General features: G+C 38.0%; 2 protein-coding genes across 3 annotated transcripts; one reads left to right on the top strand and one right to left on the bottom strand.

Annotated features, from left to right (window-relative positions):
* Positions 1-877: 877 nt before the first annotated feature.
* Positions 878-7,476, top strand: LOC124061209. Its single transcript, XM_046392848.1, has 5 exons — positions 878-1,161; positions 2,592-2,912; positions 3,602-3,742; positions 5,383-5,438; positions 5,536-7,476. Exons 1-5 carry the CDS (start codon positions 1,089-1,091, stop codon positions 5,686-5,688), a joined length of 744 nt encoding a protein of 247 aa, XP_046248804.1. The 5' UTR covers positions 878-1,088; the 3' UTR covers positions 5,689-7,476.
* Positions 7,477-14,117: 6,641 nt separating this feature from the next.
* il12rb1 (interleukin 12 receptor subunit beta 1) lies at positions 14,118-23,689 on the bottom strand. Of its 2 annotated transcripts, XM_046391948.1 has the most exons (15): positions 23,328-23,689; positions 22,579-22,702; positions 21,595-21,723; positions 21,309-21,451; positions 21,175-21,208; positions 20,319-20,441; positions 19,822-19,898; positions 18,919-19,147; positions 18,671-18,817; positions 18,283-18,381; positions 17,375-17,530; positions 17,093-17,248; positions 16,900-16,972; positions 16,495-16,570; positions 14,118-15,355 (listed from the first exon to the last, which is right to left on the bottom strand). In XM_046391948.1, exons 2-15 carry the CDS (start codon positions 22,592-22,594, stop codon positions 15,032-15,034), a joined length of 1,782 nt encoding a protein of 593 aa, XP_046247904.1. In that variant the 5' UTR covers positions 22,595-22,702; positions 23,328-23,689; the 3' UTR covers positions 14,118-15,031. The 2 variants fall into 2 exon arrangements, with proteins under 2 accessions (XP_046247904.1, XP_046247905.1); XM_046391949.1 differs by lacking the exon at positions 23,328-23,689 and having other exon boundaries at positions 21,572-21,723.
* Positions 23,690-24,402: the final 713 nt, after the last annotated feature.

Raw genomic sequence — 24,402 nt, 5'->3', positions numbered from 1 at the left:
CAAAAACCCACTCATAAGAACCGAAACCAGTTATACCGACGCTGCACCCACTGTAGACGGCAGTGGCAGACATGTAAACAAATATGGCAGAACGTCAGCACTGCTCATGCTTATGGTAAACAGCATCCTCCAGTGGACTCTGCCCGCTGAAGGTGGTAGAGCAAAAAATAAAAAATCACACCAGCAGCTTGCATTGCAGTGCACAGAAATTCATATGAGCCATTTGTGATGAAGCAGCTCCAGATCCTCCATGACATCTGCTTGTGACACCCGTCTGTGCGACTGTGGTGCATGTGTTCAGTTTCTTAGTATGAGTGGGTTGTGTTTGGTGTGTTTTTGTTATTGTCTGCCTGTCTGACTGTCTATAAGAAATTTTGCTTCACGTATATTTTTGCAACTTGACAAAGCCAATTTCCTTTTTGGATGCTAAAAGTTAAACCTGACTTAATTTTGAGCTGCTCTAATGGAGTTCTCTTTGCAGCCGATGTGTCGTTACAAACACTCAGAAATTGGTATCGTAAGACGTCTTGAGACAAAACTGAAACTATTTACGTGCCTTACTACAGGTGGAAACAAATGGGGTTTTTTGTTATTTCAGCGAATGAAACCATGAACCAATTTGAAGAAGAAATTACTAACTTCAGTTTTAGGCAAACAGTTCACAAATAAAGAAGTTTATCGTGTCGGTCTCAAGTTAGCTATGGGGACCATGAACTGAGACTGTTTTCTGGGTGTAGGATTTCTGGAAAATGTCCCTTAAAATATGAAGGTGACGAGTTGCTCTTCCTGAATTTACACACATGACGTGAGTGTCACCCTCTTCAGCTAAGCTCCTCACAGTGTGCACCACATGTCCATGAACCTCTTTGATGTCTTCCGTTACGGGAGGTGCTTGTGATGCCATAGGTAGATAAATCGGTGTTTGTACAAGTTCCTGTCTACAGTTTCCTCCCCTCAGGCACACAAACTGCTTCTTCACTAGAAACATCAAACCAGAGGATTCAACACACCAAAGCAGGTCATAAAAATCAGTAACTTCAACAACTCAAGGGCCACCTTGTCAGGCCTGTAAACAACACAAGTTCTCTATGATGGTTGACAACACCGTAACAAAGCCTCTTGGGTTAGCTTTGATCGTCGTAGCTCACATGGTGTTAAACGGTAAGCTGTCTTCTTTTGGTGGTTGATGCTTTACATTCTGACGTTTGAGGTTTTGTGGGTTTTCACCTGCTACAGATTCATTTTTACTACTTTCTTTTACCTATTATTGTATTTCCTCATTGCTCTTTTAGAATTATATTGCGTTATATTCTTTTGACATATGTTAATATGCCGTTAATGGCACCCCAGTTTCTTCACTACAATTAATGAATTAACTGTTACTGAATGGTATTTGGGAGCTCCACGCAATTATGGTGTCGAGCGACAGTTTTCTCCCCCAGTAATTGTGTTTTTGAAGTGATGTGCTTTCAGTTTGGCTTTTGGTGTTCTTGATGTTTTGCCACTGCAAAGGGAAATTAAAATGAGGGAAAATGTGCTTAACCGATGTCAAGAAGACCAACTTGTAGCCTGACATTTCCATATAAAACTGTTAGGACCTCGTGTCTAGTGTTGGGGCAACATTGCAATCTTTTGAAATTTCATTTTCAAAATACGTACAATAAAACCTCACTTAGATGTTGCATGTGAAATCAGTTAATACAAATGAATAGACTGTTAATCAGTTTGGAATGCTGTACATAAAAGGTCCTCACGAGTTTTAGATATGTCGTTTAACCCTCTCTTTTGACGAAAACAAATTCTGAGTTATAATAAGTAATGACAGACAGGATACGTGGTTAATGAGAGGGGTGACATACAGGAAACATCCTAAAGTGATATACAGGAAACATCCAAAATACTTCATTCAGAGTTATGGCTTAGTTTTGTAGACATAATGACAAATAAATGTGTTTTACAAAGTGAAAACACATCATTATATTCTTGCTTACTTTCCCACCCATTCATGATATTCTCACCTGTTACCAGTGAACCTGTTAACTGGGGCAGCAAAAGTCTTGAAACTGATGGGTCAAAACTTTCAACATATTGTTTTTGTACTGTTTTCAATAGAGTAGCTTAGCAATCAGGGCTGGATTAGTTTATTAGTTTATATATATTAAAATATACATAATGTTAGCTTTAGCAGGAGTTTAACCAAGTTTTTAATCTCCATTATGAATTTTGCTCCTTCCGAGATGTTCAAGATGTTCCAGAAAGTTGGCATTTTCATTTCAAGGCAACAGCTTGAAATCAACAAATTCGTTTTAGCCTTAGCTTTCACTTGAAAAAAAAAAGGTTAATGTTTCTTTGTAGTGCAGTAAACCCAGTAAGGAGTTGTGGAGCCCACAGATCAGCAAACATGAGTGCAACCATTGCAACATGGGCAGAAGCAACCCACAAAGTCAGAGTGGTAGCCTAATTACCCAACCAGAGTGCGGTTTAGCTTGGTTTTTAGGCCCTATTTCACTGTGACATTTTGCTTTTATAAGGCATTGAATCATCGCTGCATCCTGTAACACACACACATCTCCTATTTTGTCTCCATGCAGTCCTCAGCCAAACGGAGGTCACCGGGATCCTCGGCACCAACATCACCCTTCAATTCTCATTTTATTCTAATGTCAGCTTCAACAGAAGTAGTCATTTTGCAATTTATCGAAATGAGGAAAAGCTTGCTGAGTATAAACAGGGGACAGAAGGAAATGATTTTAATGTTTACCCTAACAATTATTCTGTACTTTGGCACATTCCATATCTTAAACTAAATCAGAGTGGACGTTACTGGGCCAGTGTGTTCAAAAGTACAGGACGCCTCAGGGAGAGTATTAAGGTACAGCTGATTGTCCAAGAGGAGAACAGAAGCAGCACAGGTACACGTACAGAGGCCCTGTTTGTTGTATTGTTTGTCTCACTGTCAATGTAAATTTTTACCAGTGCTACAATGAATTACCAGACCATGCCCAATATCCTTTAAAAGAAAAGGTTTGTAGTATTTCTACATTTTTCTTACTGTCAACAAATCCAACAAGAAGACTACCAAGAACCATCAATGAATTAAGCCTGCTATGAAGTATTTACTGTACAACAAAAGCTGATATGAATTAATTAATTCTCTGCCCCACAGTGGATTCCATAAAAACCTAACTTAAACTAAATAAACCCAACCTAAAAACGTGTTTCTTTGCTTTAACCCCAAAATTAAACTTACAGGAGAAATCACGTCCAGCTGGGGCTGATGGGACTGTCATGTCATTTTGCTTTTATCACATATCTCTCAAAACCACAAGTGTCAACCTAATGGTGACACCACAGGAAAAGTCAATACATCCAGTAGTTGTTGAAATATTTCAGTCTGGGCTTAAGTGGTTGACTGTCTTAACTTTACAGTCTACATATAAAAAAAAATTTGTTATACTGCACTGGTCTAATTCTACACCAAAAATGTAGTAAAACAATACAGTTTCTGTTGAGATATAAAGTAATTCAGTATTTTTTTCAGCAATTTAGGCCACAGCATCACTGAGTGTATATTTTCATAATTTCCTTTTAACTCCTACAGTTCCTCCCATGCAGAGTACCATCCCAGCAACACAAGACAGTGGAACTTCCTCTCACTTCGTCACTGTCCTTGTGGTTTCACCTGTAATGCTGCTGGCCGCACTACTTCCATGTTTGATCTGGTGTCTCGTGAGAACCAAAGGTAGGGAAACTCCCAGTTCAAAAATACTCTATTTTTATGCGGTTGTTTTACATGTCTGCCATCGCTGATAATTCAGAGTTTCCAGGGATTTTGCACTGCATCAAAACAGTGACTTACATTTACCCTTTCTTTGTTTATTATGTGACTAAAATATGAATTTAAGGTTATTTCAGTCCTGTAGTCAGGTGGATTATTGAAATCTAACTAAAATATTTACGTTTGACCTGATACACCTGGAAACTCAAACCCAATACTGGGCGTAGGTTATCACCCAGATTCATCTAAATCCAGAGACAGTTTAGTGTTAAATTTTCTGTTTACAGATATAGTCAGTCGTATACTCACATACATACATATACAGTTTTCAAACATGCAAAGTGAAGGTGAGAAGATTAATTGTCATTCTGTGGAAAAAATGTGCAGTTGCATGGTTAAGATGCTCAAAAATGCAAGCCAGATTGCAGTTTCACATCCTTTTGATACATATGATGATTCACAGCTCTTGAAAAGAAAGTCATCCTTCACTGCATGCAGATAAAAGAGTGTCTACTACAACAGAAGAACGGGTGGAAAAAAAAATATATTATTTGTTCACTATTACCGATGCACTTTCACTTCACAGACAAACCCCTCTGGCCTACTTTGAGTAGGAACATTGCCTCTTTGAAATATTTTGCCATGCCCCGTGACCTCAGAAACCACACTTGATGTTTTCCCGTACACATACAAGTGCAGGCTTTTGCTGACTGTGCACCTCTGTATCATGTCATGCTAAGCCAGTCCTACCCCTGTCCAAAGATAGCACTGCTCAGCAAAACTGACAGATGGTGGAGATAAACTGTAGTCATATGCAACTTTTTTTTGAAACTTTTTTCTTTGTTTCTTGTTTCAAGCTTTTACAGTATTAGAGCTAAAAAAAAAAAACAACAAACAAACAAACAAAAAAAAAAAACAGAATGACTTGGCTCAATAAAACCTATTTTGACTTTTTGTACTTAAACAAAATAGATTATATTTGATAAACATATGCATTCAGCACAAAAATCTTTGCTGTTTATTGCTCATCATTTTCACAGCAATGGCCTTTAATCTGAGTAATGATTAATGTATTAAAGTGCTCACTGGTATTAGCATTTTTGCTGAAAGTAAGACAAGAAAATTGATATAACTCTCATGTGACTTGGAGTTAGGAGACAATGAGCTTAGCCTAATATAAAGACAGGAAGCACAGGGAAACAGCTGTCCTGGTTCTGTCCAAAATGATTTATTATTAAAAATATAATTAATTAATTGATTATTATCACATGATACCCGATGATACCAAACTTGGCAAGCACACCGTGGGCCAGGAAATACCACCGTATTTATCTTCCCGTGTAAGAAACTGAATAAATGTATTTGCTAAAATGTTGAACTATTCCTTTATAGAGGCAAATCATATTTTTTTGATGCTACTCACTCCTTCCACCTCAGCTCCATTCAGAATTCTTTCTACTTGACTAAGTTCAAAGTTCCATACTTTATCACAAAGCAAAGATGATGATCAGTGATTTTTAAATTTAAATCCACACCTTGCAGTGGTTAAGCTGATTATTTGCCTTACTCATTCAATGTTTCAATATAATTTGTTTCTTGTACAGACACACAACAAGAGCAGCATCTTCCACCACAACAAAGCTCTAATTCCACAGTACAAGTAAGGACACGCTCGTCTTTTCCCGTCTTTAAAGATATAAATGTCAGAGTAAATGTTCAAAACTTCTGCAGCAGTTCACCAGCTTGTCTCTTTGCAGGAAACTGTTGAGGCGATTAAAAATGTGCCCACAAACTCAGTGGTCTACAGCGTCCTGGACTTTCCCAAGAGATCTTCGACAGTTCTGGAGATGAATCCGAGTGACACGGAGTACGCTGCTGTCAGTTATCTCTCGGAAAGAAGGCTAGTGTGACGCACAGCTGAATGTAAAGCAGCTGGTCTTTCTTGGTTTTAGTAAAGGGATGCAAGATGACTTAAATGACCTAAAATATATTTCTAGTAAGTGTGATAAACACCTTTGATAAAAGCCCGTGGGCTCCTTGCAATAATAAGCAAAAGACTTGGGAGGGGAAGAGTCAATGTTCTCTAGGTTTGTAGGAGCCACTTTGCTGTCTGTGTTCAAATGTTGAGACTGTCACAGTGGCAAACTACAAATCGGCAAACATGTTAGAGTAACAATGTTTTTGTTGAGTTTTTTTTTTTTTTTTTTTAATTGGCTCTTCATTTATTTCAGGATCATCATCATAAAAAGACTAAAACCAACAAAGCATTTCCTGTATATCTAAATATAATCTAAACAATCTTACTATTCTGCCAGTCAGTCACACTGCCACTCTGCTTGAGACTGCTTTATTTTGACAAACATGAGTACTGTAATTTAACTTGAGTCCCACCACATTCGCTGTATTGCTGCTGTAAATACTCACTGGACCACCCATCCCCTCAAAAATGCACTATTTATTCTGGTGGTGCCTAGTTGTTTTAGCAAATTACATAAGATAATAAATAGGCCTAATTTTGAGCTGTTTACACTTACGGTGGTATTGAATAGCCCTGACATGGTAGGGAAGTCAGAAAATACGTATGGACTAGCACACTCATGGTTTTGGTATTTTCCTGATTTGTTGATAATAAGAAAGTTACAGAAAAAGGCCATCCTTGTCCTTTAAACCAGAGTAAAGCTGAAGTACCTGCAGCTAATATTGTCTGAATACATATCTGAGTGTGTGGAGAAATAAGACCTTTAACCTCACTGACAATTATTTTCCAAACTTAAATTCTATCCATTTCTGCTTTAACTTTCATTTCCTGATTAAGTTTGGGCTAAGGTGCTGAACTTTGCTGTCATGGCATGCGTGACTTGTTTATTAATATTTTTATTGTGGCAAGGAGGCATCACACACACCCGTTGAAGTTTCAGGTTTAGTAATTTTCTGTTGGTGTTTCTTATCATTGCATCGTTCACGGTTTTGACTCATCGCCTTTCCAATGTTATAATAAACAAAACTCACCAGTGAAATGAAACAGTTTTAGGAAACTGTGACATTTTTGTCGATTAGGGATCTGATAACAGCTCAACTGTACTGTATATTCACAGATCACAGGCGTGAGTTTTCCACTTATTGTATAGCGACAGTTTGACACATGTTAACCCCAGCAGCTATCTGACACTATCTCATGTTCCACCATAAGCTCTCTCCTAGTAGGTGCTTAATGATGTTTGGATAGATTTTGTCAGACAAAGTATTGGTGTGCATTCTCAGGGCTACATATTGATATTATCAGTGTGTTTCTGGGTGAGTTTAACCTGAGAGTTAAACTCACCCAGAAGATCTGTTTACTCAATATCCAGCCAAGTTAGTGAATGATAATTTGTTTTGAACAGGTGGCCACACAATCAAAGAATAATGTTTCTTCTTTGGTCTGAAAACCTTGTGGGTTAAACAGCACAAGTAAACTTTGAAATCTAAGGGTTTTGTCCTGTCAGGTGTTTATATTTCACATACTGCTGAAATATTCTTTTAAATGCACACAATAATTTAGAAATGGTTGTCAGAATAAACTTAACAGCAATAAACTTTATTTTTCTGGTGTGAATAATGTCCCTCGTTCGTCGATGTTGGATCTGTGTGTCTCATGTAAGCAACAGTTTAGTTGCTCAGCAAGTTGTTGGTGTCCTGAATAAAATGTCTAACAATTATTCCCTCTCTTGCCTTTGTCTGTACATGTACCAACATTTCAGTGTCAGAGTTAAAGCTGCTCACAGGGACAGACATAATCTTACTGTTTATTTTGTTTTGTCTTATAGTTCAAGCATGTAGAAGAGGTTCAGACTCAGTTTGACATTTCTTATAGTTATTTAACAGTGGAAACAATAAGTCATGTCACAGTTTAAACATCCTATGAAATCACAGACCAAGCTGGATTATCACCTGTGAAATTGTTGTGTGTAAACCTCTTACACACAACAATTGTATAACATTAGCCAAAAAAAGATCAGATAATACATCTGAAATACATTATTGATATAATGTTTACCTGATGCATGTTTCTCAGAAAACTGGGTTGAACAAAATTACAACAAGCTAACTGAAGCACAGCAAACTGGTACCAGGCAGTACTGCAGAAATACTGCTAAGTTTCTTGAGTTCAAGACAAAGTTTAATGAAGCTTCCATGTACAACATAGCATTCTGGGTGCTGCACATTATTGAGAGGAGAGTAGGAGGAACCAGAGGGTCACTATGACCTGGATTCTGTGATCTCACACCCCAATCGTAGAGAGAATATGTCCCAATTGCCCCTTTCTTGTAGAAAGGGAAAGTAACAAAAACCAGTGGGGAAAAAAAAAATCATGTAATTTATTATTTATTTACTGCGGGCAAATAATGCATAGCCTGATGAAAATTAGATCACAGTTGACATGAAAGTAATACTTCATTTGAAACACCCAACAGTTCGATTAGACTCTGAGTGTTTGTTTCCACAGATATCGCTTGGAATCTTTCATCAGTTTATTGCATCCTCTTTAAACCATTCATCCTCCATGTGAACAAATTGCAGTTTCCCCCGCAACTGTGAAGTGAAATACCTCAAATCAATGGGATGTGACAGTGATGCACAAGCCCTACAAGCAGATCCATCATGAGAGGAAATATTCAGATCACTTCAAGACATGTTTCATTCCATTTACTGAAAAATTCTTAATCAGTGCAACAGTTCAAGTGCTGCACACGAGACGATTGGCTTAAAAAACAGCTTTCTAATGTCAAACTTTGCAGATCCTTCATTAGCAGTGGAATGTAACTAAGTACATTAATTTGAGTACTGTACTTAAGTACAAATATGGGGTACTTGTACTTTACTTTTCTTTTCATGTCTCTTTCTACTTCTACTCCACTACATGAGAAATGCTGTACTTTTTACTTCATTGTGTTTATCTGACAGCTTTAGCTACTGGTTACTTTCCAAATCCAAATTTTTTTACACTAAATATTTAAAGACTTTATAAAATATGACATTTTTGTTATAACTATAAATACCCAATAGCTTGTAATCAGTTAGATGATGTTTTGACAATTTAGTTGCTTTCATTTTCTCAAATGTGAGGATTTGCTGCTTTTTCTTTTAATTATTTCATTTATTTCTAATAAACTAGAGGTTTCACTATTGGTTGCACTCAAGTGAACTGATGCTGACTCACATGGCCGGACTTCATTGTTTGTTATTTTTGGGGGGGGGGGGTGTTGTGCATATGTGTGTGTACACATTTGCTGCTAGCTGTTGCTGTCTCACCAGCAAATAGCATGTTTGCACTTTGCACAACATAACACCCACCTCTACTGCTACTGAGGTTTCTCATAAACATCATTTTTCCATATCTGTACCACGAGCTGTTGCATCCTCCAGCAGCCACATTTAATTAAAGTCATTTCTTTTCCTTCTCCAGTTTTTTAATTTAAACAATTTTCAGAGGCCTGAAGCATAATCAATTTATCATACCAACATAAACACAAATTTGTTTAACAACAATGTGTGTTTTTATCCCTTTTATATATCTTATCATTTCATTCACTTCATTTTAGGAGCCTTTTGGTCTATTGGGCAACTCACCTGCAGCTTTTCAGACTTCTTGTTTCATCCCATTTGGACAATTTGCCAAGGACAAATTCCAGATGACCATTCTACTCCAGGAGTGTCTTTAAAGCCAAATGGAAAACTCTACTAGGAGTTCTTGGATCTGTAAACAATATTTCATTGGCATTGTTTAGTATACCAATATCCTTGCTTTTACTTTGTCTGACATACACTTGCTGCAGACTTCATGTGTGACACACTGCCGTATGTAAATTTGTTTTATGTGTCCTGTTAGCTGTCTTCATGCTGTTCAATCACTGTGCTTGTGTTTTAATTGTGACCTCCCATTAGACTGCAGATGAAAATTAACTTTAAAATACTGTAACTCTCGTAAACTACATGAAATGTCACATTTATGTTTAACAGTTTCATTAAAAAGGCAATTAAATAGATTGTTGCCTATGCTGATATATAAATAGTGTTTTATTAGATGAACTATTGAAATTACACACATCTCCTCAAAGCTTTTTGAGGAGTGTTTTGGAAATAACTGTTTGCGTGTGCTAATAATCACAAAACGCAGTGCTGACAACCTGTAGGTGTGAAATTTCCACTTCACATCAGCACAAAGCGCAACAAGCTTTATTCAGATTCTAATAATGGAAAGGTTTCAGAAGTTAGTAAAAAAAGAAATGAAGATAATTTTCCCCCTTTTCCCCTCATTGTCCCACATGTTCTCACTTTACCTTCACATAGAGTTCACATGGACACCTAATGAATGTGTGTTTTCCCTCCAGAACCAGAGACTCTTTAAAATATACAAAAATCACCTTAATCTCTGTAAAATACCATGCTTTACACACAGAGAACCCATGATCAAGATGAACTACATAGCTTGGATTTCCCCGATCTTGCGCTTGTTGCATTAGTGTATAATAAATCTTGCTAACATGAATCTTGATAATGTGGCTGGCATCTGACAATAAAGCACTTAAAAGGCATACAACGATTAAAGAAAAAAATATCCACAATTCTCATGTCCCAAAACCTTACAGAAAACATGTAATGCAAGGTTTGCAGTTTGCAGGATAGTAAGACAATCTCCTCACCTGTGGTGGATCTTTTCTATTGAGTGAACCTTTTCCTCTTTGTGACAGTGTTGTTACGATTTGGTTTTCAGAAGCAGACTCAGACACACGGGAATCAAGGCAAGTGAATGCATTATTGCAAACGATGGATATGATGGCTGAGGGCAGGCAGGTGGTGATGGATGCAGGCAGGCGATGAAGATGAGGGCAAGCGCTTACAGTTTCTAGGCACAAGAGAGACAAATTAGCAAATGCAGTGGAAAATCACAACAAAAATAGCTAAAGTATAAACTATACTGACCTGGCGACTGAAGCTACTGCACAGCTGAAGGAACAATGTGGCAAAAAATAAAGTAGAGGTTTATGTAGAGGAGGCTGATTCTTTACCATGCAAACAAAGAACAACAAGTATTGGTCCAGTGTTTAATTCCTTTTAAAGCGTTTCTGGACAGTTAACACACAGAGTCTCGATTTGCAGAGTATGCGTACCTTCCCTTTCAATATTCTTTCATATTGTTCATTTTGCAGAGGAGTTAATCATCCCTTTATACAGTTTCACATTTATGAATCGCTGCCCACAATTTTCAGCAAGTCAAAAAGAAGACGAAATGAAAACACAAAGAGAGAGAGAGAACAGGTGGACAAGTGGGTTAGACAGTGAATGAAGAGAAAGTGTGGTGGTTAGCGTGAACAAAACAGTGAATCACAGAATTATAACATTACTTTCCCTTTCTTTCACAGGAGTTACATCCTAAAGCACAAATAAACATGCAACACCTCAACACACCCCACCAAATTTTGGGTAAATAGAGCTAAAGTACAGGTTTTGTCCCTTCCCTGAGTGCCTCTGCTCAGCCTGCCTCCCTGTTTCTTAAGGATCACACAAACCTGCATCTCTATGACAGACAGGAGATAGCAAACTTGGTTGTGACTGTAGTGATTGATACTGTGTGCCAGGGAGAGAGGTAGGAGACATTAGAGTGAGTGATTTCACCTGAGATGTTGAAAGTAAACGACTGCAACTGTGTGAGCAAATGGCAGAGTGTAACAGAGTAGCATTGAAGGGAAGAGAGTCGATGGAGCTTAATGAACATTATAGAGCAGAAGCCCAACCAATCAAATCATATTATATGTCATTTAGGGCTGCCAGCAGCGAAGACAGTTAGCGGGCTGAAGGGAGAAGCTCCTGAGTGGACAATCAAATCATGTTGTATTTATCTTTCATGTCTGTCAGCAGGAAAGATAGGTAGCGGGCTGTAGGGCAAAGTTCCTGAGAGGAAAACAGGGCTGATGTATAGTGATCCCAGGGATGTAGGAGTGCCTTTGGGATTTTGTGTGAGTTGGCTGAGATTGGCTAATACCTATACCCCTGTTTAGGGGCACTGACCGACTGTGTGACATGCCTGTCTACACTCCTGTTTGCTGAATGAACTGGTAATACTAAAGATTATTGTTTTGTTACTTTTGAGTTTCCTCCTCTTCCTCCTTTAATTGTGTGCACAGCAGAATCTTTCTGCATGGTGGCCCTCTACATTATTGCAAGCGTAGACAAGGTTTACCACAATATGTTTGTATAGAGTCCCGACCACACACACTGTTATTGGCTGGGAGCTGCTGCACAACGGCTGATGACCAGAAACTTACTGACACAGAAAGTACTAAGAAAAAAATGAAACTCAGGCAGAGGGCTAGGTCTCTGCAGATACAGACGTACACATACAGAGGTTCATAAGTGATAATTCAGAGAGATTACTTTTGTATGAGTCTAAACATGATTTTTTGTTATTTTTTTAAAGGAAATTGTTGCACATTTTCTTTTAATACATGCCTCCCTCATAACACATAGCCTAGGTATATGTATCTGTACAGACCCACTTTTCTACATCAGCACTCTATCTCTCAATCATTGCTCTAATTTTTCTGATGGGATGAGAAAAAGCACCCCGGGCATTTTTGTACAATAAGGTGTCATGTCAGTTTCAAGCCAACACTCAAAGACTATTTTCCTGAATGTATATTTCGGGAACTGTGATGAATTTATTGCTCAGCTGCAACGTTCATGAGATGTTCTCCGAGTTGGCCTTAACTGCAGCTGACACTGCCCTCTGGTGGCAGTGAGTACACAGTACAGACGGGCGCCACTTGAAGGCTGCAGCTTTTCATCCCACTCACCTGTCTCTTAAAGCACAAGCACACATTTTTGCTTTGAAACCACAAGACAGACACAATCTGTGCGGTACTTTGCATTAGAGACAACTAAGCATGGGAGCAAATTTTCCACCTAAAGAGGTAAAATACTGGAAAGACTATGTGAGTGTATATTTGTAGTGATAAATATCAAGACAAGCATAAAAAACAGTATATATATAAAAAAAAGATAAATGAAAAGAAAATATCTAAATCAACATCACTATTATAGATGCAGCCTGTGTGTGTGTATTTAACCTCTGCATCCAAATGTTAAAATTTTTTGTTGAATTGTCCATCAAAGATGTAAAAGCCACTGATTTACAATCCAAAATTATATTGATTTTGCTGATTACGGTTCAGTGTTTTTTCAAAACCAAATCTGTGATAGAAGAATTCTGACTGAGATACAGTAACTCCAAATCTCTCCTGCCATCTGGTGGACGATCTGCATTACAACATGTAACGGTGAGGAAACCACAGAAGTATTAGAGGGTATTGATGGATGAAATCAGATGAAAAGTGGGACTGTGTCTGTTTGATGTATTCACACGTACAGTACAAGCACAAAGTGCTTTTTGTCTTCCTGTGTGACAAAAATAATTTAATATAAAGCTTGTTTTGTTTGTAAATCTACTGTATGTAAACTGAGATAACTCAATCTCATCTCTTTGATAGCTGACTGAGACAGGCGTTGCTTGCTTGTAGTGTTGTTTGACCATCATTAAACCAAATCACAGAACCAGGTTATGTTATAAACTCTTTATCAACTGACTGTTGCAGCTGGCTGAAATCAGGTTTACCTATTTTCAGCTTTGTGTGCGTTGTCGAGCCAGTCCAAGAAGGTTTTAAATCTTAAGAATAGGAGAAATTCCAATCATTAAATGTGCACAGGAGGGATATGAAAAATAGCAATGTGGTGATGTAATAAGCACAATAAAACAGTGAAATGTAGTGGAGTAGAAGAATTACGTTGCATAAAATAAAATTATTCAAGTAAAGAACTGATGTATACTTAAGTATACAACCTGAGCTAATGTAGCTATTCAACACTGATGAAATCTCCCACATAGTATAGGATTCAACAGTGAAGCATGTTTACCTATAAATGTTTATAAAATATGCTCAGTAAAGTGAGTTTTTTGCTGATTTCATTCTTCTCATGCAGGCCAAATCTGAATAAAGCATTTTTTTCTGCCAAGAAAGTGCAGAATGGTGGAAAGTGTTGCAACTCTGTCATCACTTTTTACAAATCAACATAAATATTCAGCAAAATAGATCAAAACACCACAACTGCCTCTATGGGTATGAGTAATCTAGCACTTCATGTTGCATGAGCTACCTTTTTTTTTTTTAAAGGTCAGTGGGGTTTTTTTTTTGTGACCACTTCCTGTTGCAGGTTCAGCTATTGACGAGCTCACAATGTACATTCGTTCTTTGTTTCCACAGACTCTGGGTTCATTTTGCAATGACTAAACAGAACATGAGCCTCACAGCAAAGCTGGAATTTAATTTACACCGTGCTGTTGTTGTATAACACAGTAACTTTAATATAGTTGTATCTCTTAGCTGATTATGGTTTGATTATGTTTTACTGTTTCATTTACAGTTTCATGGAGCTGAATCTATGTGTAGCTACAAGACCAAGGGTCCTCAGTGACACCAGCAACTCTGTGAGACTGTAATGCTTACTGTAAAGAAAATCACATAAAACATATATATACATATATATATATATATACATATATATATTTGAAAGTTTAAAAGTTGAGGTCCAGTGACTGGTAATAACAAGAACTTACAAACAAATAACTTTCAAGTAATATCAGCTTCTTTTCTGCACACAGAAACTGTTCACGTGCTCCTACTGTTAAATAATTTCACAAAGATATCCACTCTTTTTGACTTCAAATATAGCAGTTGGTGTCAATAATAAATACACTATAAATATTTTTCCTGATTGTTTATTTTTGTTGTCGTTAAGTTCAGTATTTTCAAGAGTATTTGAGTTAACATTACAGTGGGATTCATCCTCTTAGAGCCTTTATGTGAATCCATCAAACAGTTGTTGAGATATTTCCATCTGGACCAAAGTGGTTGACCACTACTGCCCACATTTATCTAAACTAAGAATTTTTGTCTGAAAACACTTAAAACTGTTTTTAAAAAAAACCCAAAACACTAAACTCTGCTTTCAAATAATGCAAAAATGTAAAAAAAAAAACAACACTGGCAAACACAGTATAAAAATTAAATATTTTCCTCATAACAACATGATTTTGTTTGTCGTCCAACATTACAACAAGACACACATGCAAGAAAAGCACACATTCAGCCTACAAATACGTCAACTTTTGATATGTCTGTGCATTTTTGTGCTGTAAATCCCTGAGTTAAATCCATTTTAAGGTGAGTCTGTCTTCACGTCAAAGACCAAACCGTTCCTGTATATGAGCATGGCGATCTCGTTGTCCACCTGCTCCAGAGCAGTCATTTCTTCTTCTCTGGAGTTCTTTAGTCCCGGATCTGTAGAGTCAGGACACAAACTCCCATCACTAGATCCTCCTAACATCACTGAATCATCCCTCTCGTTCTCCACATCAGTGCCATCACCCCACCCTCCTCCATCAACAGTAGTCTCTTCTCCGTCCTCTGGGACAGGCTTTCTCTTTGGATGCAGCTGGTGTAACGTCAGCTCATTCACCTCCTCCTTCCTCTCCAGCATCTCCTGTTGTAAGCCACATTAGCAGAGGGCAGTAAGATTCAAGATCCCAAATATTACCGCACATGAAACAAACTGCACTACACAATGATAATTTGCAGTACTGTTTGATTAACATATATATATCATATAATTACTCAAAAGTTAGGAAAGGGAAATTAGAACAAGAGAACTCAAGCAAAATAGAACCACAAGATGCTGAGTAGAAAACGCCAGCATGCTCACACTGACATGCTGATGTTTACCATCTTCACCAACTTCATCATTAATTTTGGGGGTATTTGTTCATTAAGCAAAGTACTGAACAAACATTTTTGACAGTACAAAGTGTACTGTATTTGTATTTTGGCAATACTTATAAGGGGTTACCATAGTTTATTATAATTCATCCTAGTCTGGACATGTCCATGTGAAATGTCAAAGCAAGTGATCCAATAATTGGTGGACCAACCAGAGCAACACAGACTGATTGCATCTTCCACAGAGTAAATAAACGCTGCAACACTGGCTAAAATGTACAAAACGCAGCATTAAAGGTCCATTTACATGAAAATGTAAACTGAAACAAAAGCTGATGACACTGCTTCCTTAGTCTTCCAAGCACAGGTGGAGATCTCTGCTGGACTGCACTGAGTAATGCTGTTCCCTGTCATGATCTCGTACTTGCCTACTACCCCTGCAAGAATCCTTCATGGCAGGAAGGGATGCACCTTAACAGTGGCATGAGACAACCCTCTGTTCAATAAACATGACCGAGGATCTAGGCTCCTAATTCCTCAGCCCTACTGGAACCCAAACCACTTCACCTGTAGTAGGTAGTGGAATTCCTGTGGTGTGGCCTTCACTCTAAAACTATTTACTTCTACTATTTGTCTTCTGCTTTCTGGTCAAATTAAACATCTACGGTCTCTCACATGTTCTTTCAACAGATTCATTAGGGGCTTTCCTCCATTCATCTACTTCCCTTGGGAAAACAAAACAAAACAACAACAACAATACAAGCACTCACACCAGCTGCCTCCCTCCTTAATACAAGAAGAGCAAGTTCACTACAGTCTGTATGTTCACGTATAAAAAGTCCAGCTGTGAGGGCTTCAGGAATAACAAAAACTCCAGAGCTGCAAGTCTTTGGTTAAGTCTCTTACCTGCTTCTCCGGGTTACTAGCGGTGAAATTTGGTATCACAGGTGTCGGCACAGGAGGGAAGATCTTATCTTTCATTCTAAGTATTAGAACAAAGATTAAACTATTTAAAAAAAGAACCAATCTAAATAAAAAGCTGATTTAAAGACTGCTGATAAAACAGCAACCAGATTAACCAAATTCTTTAAAGCTCCTATGTATCTATTCAATAAAACATCGAATAAGCAAACCATAGACTACGCCAGTGTTCAATAAGGTTGTTTCATTTCTCCTCAAACAGAAACTTAAGCCCTCAGAGTAATTTGAACTGAAATTTGAAGAGCTTTGAAGAGCAAAGACCGTGCTTTGTTAGGGTTATTAATACTTTCATCTCAAAATGTAGAGTTTTTTGCTGTAGGAGCCACTTACCTCTGCAAGAAACACGTGCATGTTGTTGAGATTAAAAAGAACACAAACAGCAAGCTCAGACTCCACAGCAGCACTAAGGGGGGGGAAGGGATGATAAAGTAAAAAAATTGTTGGAAAAACTGTGACAGTGACTTGTATTCAGTTTTTTTAAAAAAAGCCATTTCAACATGAAAACTACTGATAAGTCTGATACCATTCGCTGGTTTCTCTGGCAGTGTGTTAATAGTTATTGTGGCTTTAGGTCCTTCTCCCTCTCGTGTCACTCCGGCCAGGGTGATGTTGTATTTCGTCCCTGGTGTCAACTTTTTCAGACAGTGTTTTCTCACTGAGGCTGATATGTTATAGCACTCTGATGAAATGAGATGTGGAAAAACTTAGTTCACAGTTAAACACGCAGAGCTGTTCACTCTACAAAATGTTTGGTATGATTTTGCAAAAAGTCAAAGATGAGTAAAAAGAAAAGTGACGTTCACACCTTTTGTCTCTTTCTGTGAGCTGATTTTCACACTGCAGAGGCTGTAATGTGTGAGGAAACCTTGATGGTCCGCAAGGGGATTTGCTTTCCAAGACAAGCTGACAGAATTGTGTGTTTCACTGAAAGGACTGAAGTCCTGAGGTTCACTTAGTGGAACTGAGGGCAAAAAATGGTTTCTTTTCATTACACTGTGAGGAGAAAAGCTCATTACCTTAGCTAGCCATGCTAGCTGCTCTGTGAGGTTTTATTTAGACACAGCACTCTTTTGAACTGAATGCTAACATCAGGATGATAACATGTTTGCAATGACAATGCTAACATGCAGATGTTTAGCAGTTACAATGTTAATCATATTTAATATTTTAGTTTAACATGTTAGCATGCTAATATTTGATACTAAGCACAAAAGTCAACAATAGTCATTATTTCTGCATGTAGCCAAAAACCAAAGGATGGGCCAAATTAAGGTTTTGACCTGATGATAGCATTAGAAAGAAAGACATAGCAGTTCATCCTCAGGAAGGGCATGAATCCAACAGACATTTAACTCAAAACCACAATGATGGTCTTATGGTGGTGGGAAAAGTAAGCAAGAGGGTATCCAAGGTCAGTAGGATCCATCCTCTGGGGACCATGAGAGCCTGAACAACATTTCATATCAATTCATGTGATAGTTCTCAAGATATTTCAGACTGGACCAAAGGGACTGAGAGACTGACATACAGTCAGAGTCATCAATTGAGCTACACAGCCAGCATGGCTAAAGGGAGTCTATCCTCGAGTCATTGCTGTTTACATTATACACAAATAACATAATTCTTCCAATTAGCAAACTAAGTTGAGTGTCTGATAATCACAGTGACCTTGTTTGTCATAATGCTTTAAAAATCCAATTTAAAAACACTTACCACCTTCTTTTTGATAAAAGAGACACATTTTAACTGTCTGTGGTCTCCCACCGACACATTTGTGCTCAAAATAAAGGTAACGAACAAAGTCCTTCACAGCTGTAACAGAAAGAGAAAGAGAATCAAACGATTTTATAGTTTTGCCTTTCAGAAGATGTACAAGTTAATGAAACTTTCTAGCTTTTCTAGGCCATTTGCTGTTCACACAAAATGCAGTGGTATTTCCAGTTGGTTTTGGTTTGTAGTGTGACCTATTTCATTATCCTTGTAAACATGAAAATAATGTTTTTGCACCTGGTTTGAAACTGTTCATTAAATTTGGTTCAACTTAAGGCCAAGCACTAGTTTCTTTCTAAGACTAAGGTTAAAAGTACTCAATACAACTTACTCCTTTTTATGTGATTCCTTTCTTTTTGCTTCTTCATTCCAGACAGAGTGATCACATTTTTTGGCATTGAATTTCCGTCCTGAAGCTCATACAACTCAATGCAAGTTCTCTTATTTAATTTTTTATCCAGTAACGTTTTGTTACAAGCTGCCAAGCAGGAGAGAAAATAGCAGCTTTAAGGTCTATTTACGGATAAATACACATGATATACCTCTCTCTCTCTCACACACACACACACACACACATACTTTTTAAATCTGCAGCAGGTGTGGTGGGTAGCTGTATAACTGCTTGAGGAGAATGACCTGCTGCATTTCTGGCAACAACAGAGATGTTGACAGCAGATAACGAGACATAAGTAGTGTGTTTGGTTGAAATGGTGTGATGAATCCCTCTCGCACAAGGACATCCACGACCAGACTGTGTGTCCCACAGGCTGTATGTCACTCCTGTGGCTGCTGCTGCTTGTGGCATCGGCTGAGGAGCAGAAGAGAGTTCAGCTCAAACAACAAGTAGAAAATTGAACCACTGATTCACGTTCAAGTACACATTTTTCATACTAGTTGCATAATTCAGCATTCTTGTAGATTTCGACAATGTTTTAGCAGCGTGCAACAACAGTGAGGCAGCCTAATATTTTAATTAGTTTACTCATACTCATTACTTTCATTGTTTGTTGTACAAGCGGTAGTAGTAGAATAAGCACACCAGTAGACTAGCAATTATTATCTTGGTTGTGGTACAGTGGTTGGGAATACAAGTAAAACATTACTTTTTGGGCTGCTGAGAACAACTCACCAAGTAAAGCAGCTCATTAAAGTAACCTTAGAAAAAAAATATGGTGAAAACTGTGACGGGCTCTCACACCCACAACCTTTAATCCGCTCTGTTGAAAGCTGCAAAGTGCTAAAAGGTTTTATTGTGAACATGAACACAATTTAGAGTTGCACTTGACAATGACTCACAAACACTTTTTTTTTTTTAGTTAAAAACAGGTAATTTGTAATTGTAATTCCTGGTTCATTGTGTCCTACTTGTATCAACTACAGCACATTATTGCACAATGAGACAAAGTCATTATGTTTTTGTTAAATATAAATCTAAGCCCTAAGTGTGAATGATTTGGTGCTGTGTTTCCTTCACTAACTTACCTTCCATATTAGCACCACCTTCCGAGTGCCTTTCTCAAGTGTCGTTGTCATGGATACTTCGGGTTTTTGTTCCAGCTCTACAGTAAAAACACAGAATATTAGAGATTATATAATATTTGCCTCACACGTGCAACAAAAGAAAGGAGTTTTAGTGTGGAATAGATCTTAAATATTTCAGTGAAGCTGCATCCGTTTACAGTTTGCAATCTCTTAAAGCAGGAAGGGGCCGTTTATAAATATTTTATTTTTCAGTTTGCATTTATGATATCTAATGTGTGCAGATCATTCCAGGCCTTTAATTAAACCTGCAATCACAGATTTTAGAGAGAGGATGTTTGTCAGTGGGATTTGTAAATTAACATCACTTTTACATTGGGTCTAGCGCGGCTTTAAAATTATTAAACGACTACTTTTTTGAAACTGATGATTTTTATAATTTCAATTAGAGCAAAGGATTTAAAGTTCAAAGGAATACACCATGAAATCGATGAATTCACCTGCAGGAACAGTCACCACTGGAGACCAGTCACTCCACAGCGGGTTATGGGCCTGATTGGACCGATGTCTGATTTGAACCTGATAAGCTGTATGCTTCAACAGATTATCAACAGTGACCTGATCTGTTCAGATTAAAATACAAAGGAGTAAAATCATTAACATGACATGCCACAGTTGTTTGTAAAAGGACGTTAGTTTTTCTACTTTTCCTACTGCCAACAGATTACATGAACGGATTACATAAAAAGTCTTAATAAAACTTAATAAAAAGTATGACATATCTTCAATGCCCACTGCCAGAGTACTACGTAGCAGTCGAAAAACTATTAAAAACATATACGGTTGCACAGAGTGACATGCCCTTTCATGACCTTGACCTTGACCTTGACAATGAACTGCAGTTTAGTTTATTTCGAGACAATCCTGCATTCACTGTCCTGAATGATCAAATTGAATTGAATTGAATTGAATTGAATTTAAAAAGAAATAAATACAGAGTCTTTTAAAAAGATGAAATTCTATGTTTTGATCCACTAAAGATTTGCATCTTCCGTAGGAATAAATGGGCTGGGGGCTGATGGTCACTCATGGGGCGAAGAAGTCAGACAGCATTGAGGGACGGACTAACACACTGTTGGTTTTGGGGTTTTTTCCATGGGACCCCTGTCTCCAGCCATTTATGTCTCAGCATTAGTACAAATAATACAGGAAACAGATGTTACTGCGTTCAGTAGAATAAAAATATGAGACATGCAATCAACGGGCTAAAACAAACAAAACTGGTGTGAGCCTGTGTGTCTCAGAGGTAGATTCCCAAGAAGCACTAAACAAATGTAACAACACGATACAACTCACGCTTAGAAGTCTTGATGGTGGTATTTGTTGTTCTCTGCAACAGCAATACAGATTAGGGGTTAGACATGTTAATTAATGTGGAACAATAGCTTAAGACACATTAAAATTTGGTTAACAAATTTCATTCTCCTCACATTCTCCCACAATTCTGTGGGGCTTTCATCTCGTCGGAACAGGACCTCGACTAAAGCTGGATACTTCTCTGCCGCTGTCCAGCTCAGGCTGAGGTTGTTTTCTACCCAGGACACGTTAATATTTTGTGGTGCTTCGTACTTAACTGTTGAGCAAAAGCAGGCGAAATATTTTGTTTAGGATTTGTTCACCACACGCTTTATCTCTGTAAGAGCACTGCAGTAAAAAACTGTTGAAAGGAACGAATGAAAGGAGCATCCGCTACCTGTGTGCTCGAGTACAACAGACCTCCTGGTTGACATGCAGCTGGAGCGTCCGATGTGAGCTTCCACCCAAATGTGGACTGGACGATATTTGATGAGCCATTCTTCGTTGAGTTCGTGCGAGGTCTTCTGAATGCTCCCAAATCTTTTTTCGCTGTAAATTAATAGAGCTTTTGAGTTCAGTGAAAACTCTGAACACATCATGCATTAGACATAATTTGTATATTAACCCCTTTATGTACAGTTTTCCCTATTTGTTCCCCTAAGTTGCTGTAAGATTGATAAAAACAAAGTGGTATACAGAAGCAGGTGGTGCAGTGGTTAGCGCTGTCGTCTCACTGCACTATAAAAAGAGCAGCTCATTCACTCCATCACCGCCAGATCATTCTGTCATGTACTGAACTAGTAACACCTCAGGCCAAGTACTCTGCTTTTTGTCTGCTTTTCCTCCTCCTTGAGAACCTTTAGTAACTTTTTGCCACTTCATTGCAAATCCCTGGCGCTCCCTTCGTTCACCGCACCCAGCTCTTCCTTGTGTACTCCCTGGATTTCCTCGTCTTTTCTGTTTCTCTGGACTCCCTGGGTCTTCTGTCTTTGTGTCCCTCCATTTTGGAAATTCCCCCAAGGGTATCTGTTTGTATATTATCTGATTCTAAAATCATTTCTCTCAGACTGTATCTTATAATCTTTATTATATTGTTCCAAAGCTTCATAAAACCTCTGAGTGAAACAGAATGAATTACTTAAAAAAATTCTGTCAAATATTCCAAAAATCTTTTGCGTCCTTTCAGACACGTCTGTCCTTGTATGATTGAATGTGACAAATAAAGCTTCTTCTCCCAAAATCATGTGGATCTTAACAAAAGTCTGGACAAACTACGTGAGTTTATATGACTGTTAAGGGGTTTTTTTGGGGGACAAAGGGAAGAAGATCACCACAGATAAGTTGTTGGCTGAGCTGATGTCACCATTTCAAAATACCACAGCTCAAACACCCAACAATACTCACTCAACATGAAGGTCATATGTCACGTTGCTCTCAGTGGTAATCATGTTCCATTCACACAAGTAAATGGTATCATCAGCTTTTCTTCTGAAGCACTGAGGACTGGAAGGAGCTTCACAAGTTGACCCTTAGAAGACACACATTTCAAAATTATCAAAATGCTTACATTTTGGGGTTTATAGAGACAGAAAATTTCTGTATAGAAAACAGCTTCAGAAAAAAATACTACTTTTACACTAATCTGTCAGTTATTCTATTTATTTCATTTCCCTCATTTTATCTTAGCTGACCCGTGAATCACTTTGTAATACATTATACGTCATATCAAATTTGTCTGTGCTGGAGATTTGGACCATCATTCTAAGTACTGTGAGTCTCCACCTCATTGTGCTGAACTATCTAAAGCTCGAACCTGAGAAAGCAGACATTATTTGTAATAAAAAAACCTTCCAACATGTAAAATATCAGTTTAGACAAAACTCGTAAAGGCAGGCACATCAAGGATGCACCAAGCAATGTGGCGCAGATCTCATCTGTTATCTGAAAACCACATAATGCTGATAAGCTAACCAAAGTGTTGTGGCTCCTTTACTATTACTACAACAACAGAAATCTCACTTTCACACGTCTGATTAAAACGCCTCATGTCTTGACATGATGAGAAACAGGATAATACTAAATCAGAAGCTATCACAAGCTCAAATAAAGCGAAGTTGAAAATGCAAAGATAAAGGATTTTCATATTTATTTACCTGTGCTGACTGCTGTCAGGAGCATAAACGCTACAAAACATCCATACAGTGAATGCCAACGGTTCAAAGTTTCCATGAGGTAAAGTGGAAAGTCTCGAGGGATCATTCTTTAGTGTGTGAGAGTCCATGTACTCAACCTGGCTTCATGTAACTCAGTTGTATTTCTCAGAAATGTCAGCGACGTTTCGTGACATATGCCTCTCAGGCAGGAGGAGGTTGCAATTCGTACCATCAGCAGACACACACAACAGACATACTGAAAGTGACAACCCTTTGAAGTCATTTTTTTTTCTTTTTTTCCTTTTCTTTCTGTCTTTGAAAGTTAATTTCCCTACAACTGCGTTTGTTCTCTTCAGACTGCTTTTCAAAGAGAAAGTGAAAAGAACTCCGGAAACTATGGCAGACTACAGACTCTACAGTATTTATCCGCCACCATGATAAAAGAAGGGGACCAGTCAATGGGTCCTATTGAGAAATGCATCAACGTGATTAACAAGGAAGAGGTTAGGACATTTGGTCTAAGTTTACATGGTGAAAATGATTTTAATGTACTGTATGGCTGGAAACAGGAAGGGGGGGTAGATATAGGATGTTGCCCATTCTTCCTGTAATCTCAAATTTTGTGTAACTGCATGTGAGGGATATCTTTTACAATGTTATACATATTGTAGGAGCCAAATTGGTCATTTTCTGTGTTCATAAGTGTTGTACGCATACAAAATCAGTAGTGTTTGGACATTGGCTGTGTTATGCATTTACACCTGCATGCACCTACACTCGCACGTACAAGCCTTTAAGACAACTCTTCCTCATCTTACATCCTCATTCTTTTCCCCATTTCCCATTTACACAAGTTTCAGACCAAATCACTTGCTGTCTCATTCTGAACAGTTGACAGTTGTTTACATGTTTACATGTTTACATGTACAAGAGAAGCGGTGAAGAGGATGAGGAGAATCAGCGCAGATCATTGGCAAGAGTTAAAGCTGTTTAAGACTGGCAGAGAATTGGACTCAAATACATGACTCAGTCTTTAATCTTCCAAAAGGTTAAAGGGGTTTGGTGCACAAAAAGG

The sequence above is a fragment of the Scatophagus argus genome, chromosome 6 (assembly GCF_020382885.2).
Source record: "Scatophagus argus isolate fScaArg1 chromosome 6, fScaArg1.pri, whole genome shotgun sequence".
Classification (NCBI taxonomy): Eukaryota; Metazoa; Chordata; class Actinopteri; family Scatophagidae; genus Scatophagus; species Scatophagus argus.
The sequence above is the reverse complement of the archived record's forward strand: the minus strand, read 5'-3'. Positions and strand labels throughout refer to the sequence as shown.